The sequence below is a fragment of the Leguminivora glycinivorella genome, chromosome 9, assembly GCF_023078275.1.
Source record: "Leguminivora glycinivorella isolate SPB_JAAS2020 chromosome 9, LegGlyc_1.1, whole genome shotgun sequence".
Classification (NCBI taxonomy): Eukaryota; Metazoa; Arthropoda; class Insecta; order Lepidoptera; family Tortricidae; genus Leguminivora; species Leguminivora glycinivorella.
Genome location: NC_062979.1, coordinates 10,060,842 through 10,075,004, shown reverse-complemented (window position 1 = coordinate 10,075,004; position 14,163 = coordinate 10,060,842). Strand labels below are relative to the sequence as shown.

General features: G+C 37.1%; 1 protein-coding gene across 1 annotated transcript; it reads right to left on the bottom strand.

The window, feature by feature from the left end:
- Window positions 1–10,369: 10,369 nt before the first annotated feature.
- LOC125229552 (ribosome production factor 2 homolog) lies at window positions 10,370–13,031 on the bottom strand. The gene is made up of 5 exons (XM_048134420.1): window positions 12,917–13,031; window positions 12,617–12,832; window positions 12,186–12,459; window positions 11,604–11,745; window positions 10,370–10,682 (listed from the first exon to the last, which is right to left on the bottom strand). Exons 1-5 carry the CDS (start codon window positions 12,937–12,939, stop codon window positions 10,393–10,395), a joined length of 945 nt encoding a protein of 314 aa, XP_047990377.1. The 5' UTR covers window positions 12,940–13,031; the 3' UTR covers window positions 10,370–10,392.
- Between the last annotated feature and the right edge of the window lie 1,132 nt (window positions 13,032–14,163).

Here is a 14,163-nt window from a genome sequence, read left to right as displayed (position 1 = left end):
AGTACGAATAATGATTATTCATATACCTTATCTATGTCATTGCAGCCACATTGCTTATGTATATAATATCTAACGGCTGTCGCTATAATAAATAGCAATTCGAATAGCAATAGAAACATGTGACAATCATATTAACTTGTTGACAAAAATGAATTTCAAAAGTTCTTTGACAAAACCTTATTTTTACTACACCGTGTTTCACTTAACACTAAAAACCTGAAAACAGTTTGTTCAGAATCGAGAGTAGAATCGATTGAGCTATATCTTGATGGGGGTAATATTTTTATTTAAATTAGTATTATTAGTTATTTTTTACGTGCCCATTCTATTGTACTCGTAATACAACATTGTGTATATCGCATTGCTAGAGGTTGTTTATTTTTTTCAGTATTTAGGGGTATTAATACTGGCTGGTTACATGGACGATTATTTTTTCCGCTACTAGTTTGACGTTGTTTGTCAGTTCAATCTTAATGTTTATCATAAGACATAACAAATTCAACTCTTACCTAATTACAACCTTGTCATTTTGAATATTGAGTTTATTTGCTTACTGCGATTACCTGTCCAATTTGAAGTTTACTGTGACAAAGCTTTAAAGTGTTTTACAGTGACATCTTAGCTGTCTATTGGTAAACCTTATGTCGTTGCAGTAACGTACACAAATAAATAGTCTTATGGTTTATGATGGTAGTTAGCAATTATTTTATTGACTGTAGAGCTAAAAGTCAAGTAGAGCTGTACATAAATCTAAAAATTCAATTAAAAAAAAAGTAACCATCAGAATAAAACATGAATACTCTAGATGAGTTTAAAAAAATAAAAATCAGTTGGGGTGTCTGAGGTTTTGAGTGATACCGGAAACATCGTGTATAATCAGAAATACAGATCAATTTAATTCCACTTATATGGGCCTATAACCTAAATAAAATAACTTGGAATTAACTTACATTAATTATATCCCCAATATATAAAGAAGTTTTCTATTTCGACATACTATTGCATCAATCTTAACTAGAACCTAAAAAAAGTAATAATGATAACAGAATAAAAAATAAATAAAGACGTACACCGTGCACCATAGTCGTATTTGCGATGGTGCTTAAATAGTTGTTAAATATAATATGTATAATACGTTACAAATGGTAAATAAATAATTAGGCACGATATTTCATTAATCACGGGTTATTTGAGTATTTAAAGATTCTGCAGATGTGTATACTGCATAAATCAGAAAAATCTTAAATATAATTACTCAGTATAGCGATATATTAATAAGTGACGACAATAATTTATTTAATCATCACATTGGCATCACGACTATCAATACATTGTGACTTATTAAATTGATTACCGAACCATAATACTTTTACCATAATTTCGAAGACAGTCGAAATTTTATGTTTCTAAAGAAAGTGTTGCAAGTTTCAGATCAAGGACCCAGGAGCGTCCAGGTGAAAGGGCCAGGGTCTGGTATTCATTTACCACCCAGGAGTGCCCAGGTAGAGGGTCGGGGTGTAGATTCACTTCCGACCCAGGAGTGCCCAGGAGAGAGGGTCAGGGTAAAGATACCTCTTTCGATCGTCGACTGAGTCCTTAAATGCTGGCATGGTATGCGAGCTTGCGTCTGGCGGCGCAATATCCAGCGTCCATGATGAGCAGCTGCGGCAGCAGGCTGACAGAGCTTGGGTGGCCCATGATGCTATTGCCCCGTAGCGGCACGGGAATTCCGTTCAATCATGTGATGAGGTGGTGATATCATAAAATCGTGTAAATATGTTCTTTTTGCTTATGTTTCGCGAGTGAAGTGTGCAGTGAAGTGTTGCATTGTTTACTGAAATATGTTTATAACTTGTGAATGCCTTCTAATTAATTTAATCATCATAATTTAATTGGATGTAATGAATTCAATTGGATGTAATGAATTTAATTAAATGTAATGAATTTAATTGGATCTCAATAATTTAAATCGAAGTAAATCTTATTCATATATTTATTTTTCACAGGCCTATGTCTGATTAATGCTCTTTCTTTACACTTAATAAGGTTTATAGAAATATTTAAAAATCCATTTTTAGTATACGTAAGTTATAGTTTTATTATAATTGAGAATTACTTTTCCATAAATAAATAATATTCTGCTAACAGCATATCGTAATTATGTGGTAAAGGTATCGGTATGAAGTGTTATATGTTTTGTATTTCTATTGTTTAAGAATTATTTCAAATGCATATTATACTACACTTTTTTTGTTGTATAAACTGGTATTGTCTTTCTTTTGAATTATTTCACATTAAGCTTTGGCGAAGGGTCTCGCCTCGAACAGGATGGCCGAGCTGTAAGAGTAATTATTTATTAATGCCTTATATTTTGATTTATCTTACTGTTATTTATGATGAAAGTATTAAATAATATCAATTGACTCATACTAGTCACTGGTTTCCGCCATGTTGGATTGTTATAAAAATGGCGGACATACAGTGACGGTGCCCAGTTCGAGTACAGACGAGTCGTAGTGAAGAAGTCTTGAATTATTTATTGTAAATTGGTTGTTAATATGTTTGTTATAAGCGAATAAAGTAAAGTGATGGTACAAGTAATAGTTTTCATCATCAACCCGGTAATGTCCCCAACAGGGTGTCCCAATAGGCCCCGCCGGAAGTTTTTATTTTTATTTTTTCTTCCTTCCAAACTTTAAACTCACAATAATTATTAACAAGCACTAAACCGCCTGTCATAGCCAGATAGTTGTTAAATACCTACATAGTTATTACAGAATGTAATACAACCTCTTAAGTACCTACAGGAAGTTTGATATAAAATTTAAAAGATCCACCTACCTACCTAAATACTTTTACCGATACCCATATTGGACCTTGAATAAAAGGATTAAGTACTGAACATTTTATAAAATGTGTTGTGTACAACTGTTTAACTATATAGTTAGGTATAGGTAGGTACCTAAATTAAGTACATAGGTACCATTGACACCTTCGTCCACTCTTTTAAGAGGGGGCTAAAGCACAATCGCAGCAGCAATTATATTGAATTACTACCTACACGTTTTAATCGAGAGCAAATTCTATTAAACACCCGCGCGATTTAAATCTTACGCCACAAGTTCCACAGCTGTATCTTTGTTTTCCATTTAATTTCCTGCCCGCTTAGCTGATTATTATAATTCATAATTTTCATAAACCTTATTGCAATTTTAAGTTTATATGTTATATGCAGTGTCTAAAACAGCATGCACAATGTAACTATATTAGTCACACAACTAATAACTTTGCTACTAAGTATGGCTAACCGCAACGCCACCTTAAGTTCCTTTAAACCTTGCCTACGAAGAAAAGAATCTACATTAGTCAGATTTGTAAGTACTTTCTAGGCAAAAAGCACTTAGATATTGATGATCTAGGTCGTCGGTGGGTTTACGTTTACGACTGTTTTATTACAATATTTACTCATCTATACGTGCGAAGTAAACGCAGAAATATCTGCATTTTTATGTGCACAAACACGCGAAACTCTTGATTCCCAAATACAAACTTGAATGTGAAGTCGTGTCAGCTTCATCCCCAGTATTACTGGCTCCTGAAGCTTTTTAATCACGTTCATTGCCAAGGAGAAAGCCCTAATAACACAACAACTTTTGGTCGTATTGGTTTTGCAAGATTTATTTGGGAGCAAATCCCACGGTGATGAAAATCATCACCACACCACCTGCGCAGCGCGCTTTGGGTATCTTCAGGTCGTGTCGTAACCGTAACAGATATGCAATTGGTAGGTAGGTAGGTACTAAGTAAGCCTGTAACTACTATTTTACTTTCTGTTGTTTTTATACATTGTATGTTATGGTCCATAAGTACCCAAAGCCAATAGGTACATTAGAACTCTTCCCTATTCCCGCGAATCTAGGTTATATTGTGTAAGATTTTCCCATAATTTTATTTTAATTAAGGAATCGGACGGATCGCCTGATAAGATACACTTAGCAGCAGCATTGACAATAACAACCCAGTAATTTGTTAGCTATCGACTTCGGCTGAGTACTCCATGATATAATCTACTTACTACCCACAGTTACTACCGGTATTTATGTACCTACACTGTGGCATTGTGAAGTATTCGCTTGAGATCTGGTTAATAACTTTAATAACACGGTGCAAGTCGTAATTAATCGATCGAGCAACTAGGTATGCAGTGTTTATATCTACTTACATACAAATAGTATGTCGTACGTACATGTACCTACACCGTTGAACCATGATACATTTGTGTACTTCATTCATCATGCGAGATACATTATATTTTCAATGTTGTTTACTACCACGCAGTCAGTTAGACATATTTATCAAGTGCCACTCCCAACAAATCATAAGAATTTTATACGAACATCGATTATGACCCATAAAAAACAATTGCCCATTAACTTGATTAAATATTAAAAAAAAAAAAAACGACACCTAAGGTCAAATGCAGATGTTCTAAATTATTTCGAATCCAGTAGGTATAATTTGAATATGTCTACCTTGATCCTTTACCTACCACAAAATACAAGCCAGTTCTACAACTTTTGTCAAATTTTGTCGACTTTTAAGCTTACGTAACATACCTGCATTTTAAAAGTTCACGGATATTATAGAAAAGAACTATTCAAAGGCTTCAAGTGCCATTTTAGGGTTCCGTTGTCAACTAGGAACCCTTATAGTTTCGCCATGTCTGTCTGTCCGTCCGTCCGTCCGTCCGTCCGCGGATAATCTCAGTGACCGTTAGCACTAGAAAGCTGAAATTTGGTACCAATATGTATAGGTATCAATCACGCCGACAAAGTGCTAAAATAAAAAGTGAAAAAAAAAAAATGTTTTGTTAGGGTACCCCCCCTACATGGGGACTGATTTTTTTTTTCATTCCAACCCCAAAGTGTGATATATTGTTGGATAGGTATTTAAAAATGAATAAGGGTTTACTAAAATCGTTTTTTGATAATATTAACATTTTCGGAAATAATCGCTCCTAAAGGAAAAAAACCGGCCAAGAGCGTGTCGGGCCACGCTCAGTGTAGGGTTCCGTAGTTTTCCGTATTTTTCTCAAAAACTACTGAACCTATCAAGTTCAAAACAATTTTCCTAGAAAGTCTTTATAAAGTTCTACTTTTGTGATTTTTTTCATATTTTTTAAACATATGGTTCAAAAGTTAGAGGGGGGGGACGCACTTTTTTTTCCTTTAGGAGCGATTATTTCCGAAATTATTAATATTATCAGAAAACGATCTTAGTAAACCCTTATTCATTTTTAAATACCTATCCAACAATATATCACACGTTGGGGTTGGAGTGAAAACAAATATCAGCCCCCACTTTACATGTAGGGGGTGTACCCTAATAAAACATTTTTTTCCATTTTTTTATTTTTGCACTTTGTTTGCGTGATTGATATACATATTGGTACCAAATTTCAGATTTCTATTGCTAACGGTTACTGAGATTATCCGCGGACGGACGGACGGACGGACGGACGGACGGACGGACGGACGGACGGACGGACGGACGGACGGACGGACAGACAGACATGGCGAAACTATAAGGGTTCCTAGTTGACTACGGAACCCCAAAAAAGTGTCCCCCCCCCCCTCTAACTTTTGAACCATATATTTAAAAAATATGAAAAAAATCACAAAAGTAAAACTTTATACATACTTTCTAGGAAAATTATTTTGAACTTGATAGGTTTAGTAGTTTTTGAGAAAAATACAGAAAACTGCGGAACCCTACACTGAGCGTGGCCCGACACGCTCTTGGCCGGTTTTTATAAAAAAAAATATTAAACTAAAATAATAAGTAACGCTTGACCAAACTGACACACTTTTTATTTCAGTGGGTGTCCATGTCAATATAATATCTATTTCAGTTAATAAATTTGTATCAACATGGTATCAACCACCCTTAAGCTAGGAACATATTACGCGGACGTCCGCCGTCGCGCGACCGCAGACGCGGATCTAGACAATGAATATACACTTAACCGTGCAAACTATCGGTCGTCGGTCGTGGACGTGGCCTTGAGCGCACGGACGTCTGATCGAAATCTGGCTCTCTGGATGTTTTGGTCAGCCGAAGCCACGTCCCGAAGACCGTGCACACTGATCTGTCGCGGTCGCGCGACCGCGGACATCCGCGTAGTATGTTCCTAGCTTTAACGACCTGTTACCCGTGCGAGTCCAAATTACACTGGTTTGTCAAATTATGAACTGTCAGCAATATAATTTTTAAGAAAAAAAACCGCCGCTTTTGGGGTTCTGGTGAAAGGTACTTGCGAATCTTGAATTATGTAGAAATGTGTAGGTAATTTTTAAAAATGATTTTAATATAAATCTTTGATTATTTGATAGAAACACAAATTCCTTGAATATACGTATATCGTTAAGTTTTGAGAAGTTTCCTCAATTCCTCATGAATCTGATAACTGATTACATATAAGAAATCGAGCTTGACAGAATTTGACTTGAAAACTCAATATGTAATTGTAAGCATAACAAAGAGAACAAACCTCCTAACAAATAATTGTCACTAATCTGAACTTAAATGCATGCTGTTATTGTAAAAATACGAAAGTCACTATAAGTGTGCCGTTCAGATTTGAGGAGTTCCGTTCTGATCATCATCAGAAGTAGTTCAACTGCACCAAATGTCACTGTTCTGAAAGTAAATCACTATAATTAAGTGTGCCGTTCAGATTTGAGGAGTTCCGTTCTGACCATCATCAGCAGTTCCACTGCACCAAATGTCACTGTTCCGAACGTAAATGCATGCTGTTCTTATAAAAACACAAAAATCACTATATGTACCTATGCCTTTCAGATTTGAGGAGTTCCCTCGATTTCTCCAGGATACCATCATCAGACCTAGATTCTGAAATGGAACCAATCTGTATGCATACACATTCGATCAAAAAAAAATTCAAAATCGATCCGGTAACGAAGGAGATATCGTGAAACAAACATAAAAAAATACAGACGAATTGAGAACCACCTTCCTTGAGATTTGGGTGCGGCGGTTAAAAAAAAAGTAAATCTTCTGGTCTTGAGTACGGTCAGTCACACTATCCCTGAAGTTCGTATTTGCAAGGGTAGGTATACCGACCCACGAGGTATTAATAGCAGAGACCTTTAGTACACCGGTTTAATATTACCCTTCAAGGAGTAGGTCCTACATATACATATATAATTTAAGGACCCGGCAGGCAAGTATGGTCGCGCGATAAATGATAAAACATCAGGCCGTCCCTATCGCACCATTTGTAAGTGCGATAGGGACGGCTAGATGTTAGATGCGACCGCGACCATGCCTGCCTAAACAGCCTGTATAAACATACAGGTCCACGTGATCCCCACTATCCACGTGAAACCCCACTCGTTCAACTCACAGAAATAGGAACGCATGGAATATTTCTTTTTAGAATAATAAGTTAACTCTTGAGGATAACGGCCCGGCCACGACATTGGTCTACGCGACAGTACAGTAGTTGGAGGGAGACGCAGCGATGAGACCTTTCGTTCGCACCTATGGTCGCCTGACCAGTATCGGCGCCGGTCATGGGCGGGCAGTAAAATATTGCAGCCACAGACTACTAAGAAGATACAGTGCAATATATAATCAGGATTATCAGGAACACCCTCATTGTTGGTACAAAAGGCGGTAAATTTTAAAAAAAAGCTCGTGCACATTTTTGAACTCCTCCTGTAATAAAAACTATTTAAATTTTAGTTCCCTTTTCTGCTGAAGAACTATTTGTTTGTGTGTGCCAGAGTACGTACCTACAGTAGGTACCTAAGTTTTTTTTTTATTATGATGATACAGATGAACAACAGAAATAAATTTATAGGAACACTTGATAGGTACCAAACTTGACCACAAATGAAATCCCATTATCGTTTGTCGTCTTAGAACTGTAATAAAATTCGAAAACAGGATGCGCCTGACTAGGTACCTACCTTTTATTTATTTTACCAGTACCAGACGTGCTTGGAAAAAAATATTTGAAATCACAAGCGCGGATCCAGCTTCGTGCCCAGGGGGGGGGGTCACGTGGTAAAGGCCCGGGACCCCAGGGGCGGGTCACGTGGTCTATTTGTATGGCCAACTTAGGCTCCAGGGGGGGTCATGAGTGTCATGACCCCCATGACACCCCAGAGTGTAGCCAGAATTTTGTAATCTAATGTACCAAAATTATCGTTCGGGTCTCAATTATTGCTTTAGAAGTGGAACAACAGATTTTCTCAAACATTCAAAAAAAGTTCTAAGGGAAATTCAACAACAGTTACAAAATTAAATAGGTAGATGAGTAGGTATGCCACTTATCCACTAACACCCGAACCTGTTTAACGACTTCATTCATCAATTCTATTCAAACTAAATAAAACATAATCATGTAGTAGACATCTTACTACTTTTATGCAAATAGACTTACTTACATAAATATTTACATTGTTTTATGTAAATCGTAATCGTACCTGTTTTGGACTCATTTATGGCTTCCCGGTAGGCAGTTGTCAACGGGGTTTCCCGAAACGTTATACCCACAGAATATTTCTGCGAAAAAGTCGAACGTCAGTTCAGTTGTTATCAATTCAAGAGTCGCCTTAAGCGAAATTCCGCTATACTACGTCAATGGTGTTTGTTTAATATCCTAGACGGATTGGAAGAAAAGCTATTAGTCTGCGTCGGAAAGAAAAGTTGCCAAATATATACCTATAAGGGCATCATACATTTCACTTCGAGACTCTAACCATGACATTTTCATTGACGTCGAATTCGCTTGATGGCTAATAAGATGTCCTATCACCCTTTTCGTTTTAGGGACACCCCGGTATATTTTGTATAGCTATGGCTAGTATGGCTATTCACTTCGTGCACGACTGGTGCTGCCCCCATCGACTTTTCCATTTTAAATACTGTACGGTGTCAAAATTAGTTCCAACAACCGCCGCTAGCATTAAGTCCAAGTGGTCCAATGTTAATGCCATTAACATTGGACCACTTGGACATTTGTATGGCGGCCGAGCGTGTCAGATTGTGTACTGAAGTTGTTACTTGCCTGTGATTTTAAATATCTCTCAGGCCCTTGGAAGTGTTTATAATTTTTGTGATTTTGCAATTAAATATCACGTAACGAGGCATTTTTAATGTTCTTGTTGACTTCAACTTACAAAAATTGACGCCCGAAAGCTGCGAGCCTGCGATTATAGTCTGCCAACTCAGTGGATTTTATCGAGGTCATTTGACACGCTAAGTACCTACGTATTAGATACGTTTGCTTAATCTATGGTATATATGACATCTGGATGCTGGTACGCAATAATGTGTTATCCCACATGCATTTTGCAATAGATAGGATAGAATAGAGATGCAGTTTACGCCTAAAACTGAGGGTATCGAGCCCGACCATACCTGCTACAAAAAGTGACGGATACAGAAAAGGATAGTACCCGTACTGCTTTTTGTAGAGATGTCGAGCAAATTTTTTCAGCACTCTTTCAAGCAGAAGTTTATTCTGCTCAACCGGGTCCCATATTATTGAACAGTATTCGAGCTTACTTCGGACGTAGGCATTATAGAGAACTAATGGAACTAATGGAACGGTACGCATTACAAATCCTAGCATTTTATTTGCACTCTTTACTACTGAGTTTATATGGCTATGGAAGTCTAGTGCGGTGTCAAGCTCAAGACCTAAGTCACGAATAGTTTGGACGTGGTCAGTATCCTCTCCACCAAGCTGGTAGTTGTAGGCTAGTGCGGATTTACTTCTACTAAACGAGATTGTCTTGCACTTCTTACCATTAAACAACAAGTGGTTGGCCTGACTCCATTCCATAACTGCGTTAATGTCGCGCTGCAATGTCTCACAATCCGAAATGGAGTTAACAGAATGGAACAGTTTGAGGTCGTCAGCAAATAACAAGCATTTTAAGAACATTGCTGACAGCTAAAGGCAGGTCATTAATCATCACCAGGAAAAGCGTAGGCCCCAGCGTGCTATCCTGGCTCACTCCAGACCTGGTGAAATAATCCTCAATTGGTGGCCTGAAAGCTGCACGTACTGCCTGAGATCTCTCAAATAGCTTGCAAATAAAGTCAGTAAATTTGGCGAGAAACCAAATGCTGAAAGTTTGCTGAGGAGCATATCGTTATCAACTAGATTAGATCAAACGCTTTCTGGAAGTCGAAGTAGGTAACATCAACTTGTCGAGATTGATCCATTATGGTAAAGGGCGTAATCAACGAAGTTGACGTTGTTAGTTGCTGTTGACCTATTGATGCGACAGGCTCTGTTTCTCCATAAGATAATAAAATAAAACTACTAAAATAAACAGTCAACTACTTTATTACTCATGCTTCCATAGGCTGCACTTGTTTTGCCATCTTGGCCTGCTTTTTCTTCAAGTCCCTCATCTGCTTCCTTTCCTCCGGAGTCTTCTTCAAGCCCTTCATCTTGCGAGTCTGCAGGCGGTTGATGTCCTGCTTGCCCATATGGATGCGACCCAGTTTTGAACCAAAGGCATCTCTGGAAATGTTTTTCTTAGTGAGAGTCTTGGCTTCTCTGGGAACTCGGCAAGCTTCTTTGTATAAATCATCGGCTGCTAGCTTGGTTCTTCTTAGCTTGAAATCTATTGAAGGCCCTGAAATGAAACAATATTGATTATGTTTTAGTTATGTATAAAAGTTTAGATTCTATTTGTAAATGATACTTAAATACAGTGTAAACTCTATATAACGGCACTGAAGGGACTGTGCATATTATGGCGTTATAGGGAGTTGCCGTTAAGTGGAGAGAAGAAAAATCGGAATTAGAAAAAGAAAAAGTTTATTTCAGAAGTGTTAGTAGTAATATACGTTAGTCATGGTCAAAAACGGCCTACACATGGAAGCAATCCCAATTTGTAAACAAAAGAACCAATTTTTTAGAAAGTTCGGGACGCTTGATGCCGACGTCGAGTTTATTGCCGGCTAGGATAACAAAGCGACAAAAGAACGTACACAGCTGCGCAGTTTTTACTAATTTTAGCAACTTTAAAGGTACTTTTTATTACTTAATTGTTGCCGTTATTGCCGTTATTGAGAGTGGGTGTGATGCTATGTAGAGTGTATCATTGTATGGTAGACAAGCTAAACCAACCTAAGTCAATTGGTTTCGACGCTTTAGTAGTTAATCAAGTGATACCTACTAACAGTAGTATAATTTATCATGTTGAATGTTAGCTCTCAAATACACACCTAATTAAGTAAAGAGTAATAGACACAACAATAAAATTGAAATTTATTATAGCATACTTACTCTGTCTATTTTATTTATCCCAATAAAGGCAAAATTAGATTAACAGAGAAAGATGCTCACAAAACCGCAAATTGCAATCTTCGGTGTTTGCAATATGTATGTCAATATAAACTTCAAAGAAAATTAAGGCAGTAAAAGTGGACATAGAATTACCTGAACCCCTATTTTAGAGCTAGATTTCTCGGAAATGGGTACACTAACAATTGTCAAGATTGCTGCACGTATTTTACCACAACTAGTATAATTAAGTAACTTATAGACTAACCTATTTCTTCCAGCTCAATCCTAGGTGTGCGCTGGCCACTCTTCTTGAGCAGTATCCTGTAGGATCGCATGTAAATGTTGCCTTCGTCTGTGGCCGTGAAACTGATGGTATGTTCCAAACCCTGGAGCCTTATCGATTCAACCTGTAAATTACAAATACATTTTTCATACAAAACAAAATAATGAAAATGTATCCCAAGATTGAAGATATGTAGAAGATGCCTAATATTGTAATTGAATTGACATGTGAAAGTGAAATATATTATATGGCATGAGATGTAATGTATTTTTGAGTACTTTAATAATTCCAGATTAAGAAAAATCTCAACTGGGCCTTTCAAGGGTTAATAATCATTGTCACCTTCGCTGTGGCAATTAAGCTAATTCGTAAATAACCATACTTGTAAAAGGTCTAAAGATACAGCAGTGAATGCGTTAATGAAAATCACATGCAACAGATTCACTATTCCATTCCCTCAGATATTGATCACATCAAGCCTCTATTCCAAACACTCAAAGTAGGCAATCCAGTTAGGATAGTTAATAGTTTAAGGAGTATAAAAGTAACTTAGAATTTTCTCACCTTCTCTCTGTGAAAGAAGTCTGTCAGCAAAGACTTCAATCTTTTAAGCTCATCATTGAGTTCCCACCCTGGCCCATTGAATAGCAGGCATGGCTTTAACCCTGCCAGTACTTTCATGTTTTGGAACTCTGACATTGCTTTGAAGTTCTCGGCACCAAGTTCTATCATGTCCAATATACCATAGTCAAATGTTCTGCCTAGGATGATGTTGTGAGGACGCTTTTTATTGTGAGATCCTACGCCAAACAGTGATGCATCCTTCTTGTAGCACATTCTGAAAGAAATATATAAATTACATTTAAATATATGGTAGGAACACCTGTGTGCAGCACATCGCATTCTTTGTGTCACAAATGCATGAGAATATGTGACTCGTTAAAAAATTTTGATTATAAAATAGCATCACTATAAAAGATGTGAAATAAACTTACTTTTCAATGAGTGTAGCATCTTCAAAGGGAACGAAATCATTCTTGCGACGAAGATAAGCACCATCGGGTTTTTTCAAGTCGTATATATCTTTCAATAGTTGTTTTGTGCGCTCCGAGGGATTCCTCCCCTGCAGGAAAATGCATTGTTTGGGGCCTTCAGTGGGTTTTGGCTCCTTTGATTGCAAAACCTTCTTGCCTTTCCTGGTAGTCGGTTTTCTGAAAAATTACAATAAAACAACTAAATAAAAGTTACTGACATCTTTGAAAAGAACAAGGCATTATAAAAATATGGTTTCTTACTTTATTCTTTGCATTACAGCCATTATAATGTTAAAAACTATTTGATTTCGTCCACCACAAAATAAACACGTGGGGAAAGGGAATTAAGTGACAGTGGCACTGACAATAGTGACAATACTGACATTGACAATTAAAGTGACAGTCGTGACAGCGCATGGTACGTTCAGAAATCAGTAACAATATCGAACGAATTCGGTGATTCACTACTTGTTTTTCAATTATTTTTTTCTAGATTTCCATCATAACTAGACATTATAATTTGAACGTACTCTTACTTATGGAAAGGGCTTTACACATTTGCTACATTTTGGCCCAAAAGAAAAAGTGATGTCAAATAAGGCCCCCCCACAGACGGGAGACAAAACTGTTTTGTCTCCGTCGTCGTATTTGTATGAAAAGTTGCGTCGCCTCGTGTGCGCACCTTCATACTAGCCCATAGACCGAGCGACGGAGACAAAACAGTTTTGTCGCCCGTGTGCGCGGAGCCTAAGACAAAGCGTTTGTTAGGCCGGCAACAGACAGTCTTAATTTTCATAATCTTAAAAAATCATAATCCTATAAAATAAGATTGACTGCCTTGCCACACACATTCTTAAAATTCAAATTATTCGCAATATGTCAGATCAATCTGAAAAAAATCATAATCTTAAAAAATAAGACTGTGTGTGGACAGTTGCGAAATTGTATGGGAATTCGTGCACTCGATCTGATTTCATAAGATTATGATTTTTTAAGATTATGAAATTTAAGACTGTCTGTTGCCGGCCTTAGGCTCCCCACAGACAGTCTTAAAAATTCATAATCTTAAAAAAAACTTGTATGCAATCTGACAGTTCAGATCTGTCAGTGTCTTGTCAGTGTCAGTTTGAACTGTCAGATTGCATACAAGTTTTTTTTAAGATTATGAATTTTTAAGACTGTCTGTGGGGAGCCTTAGAATGAGAACACGTATCTCAGTCTATGCCTCCCCACAGACGAGTCTTAATTTTCATAATCTTAAAAAAAACTTGTATGCAATCTGACAGTTCAAACTGACACTGACAAGACACTGACAGATTTGAACTGTCAGATTGCATACAAGTTTTTTTTAAGATTATGAATTTTTAAGACTGTCTGTGGGAAGCCTATATGTCTGAAGTAAAAATCTATTGACCTAGAAAGAGGCACAAATTCCAATTCTGGCCATTTCTCAAAACTGATTGTTACAAGTTACAAGCAGGGGCCCGTTTCTCGAAAGGTACAGGCCT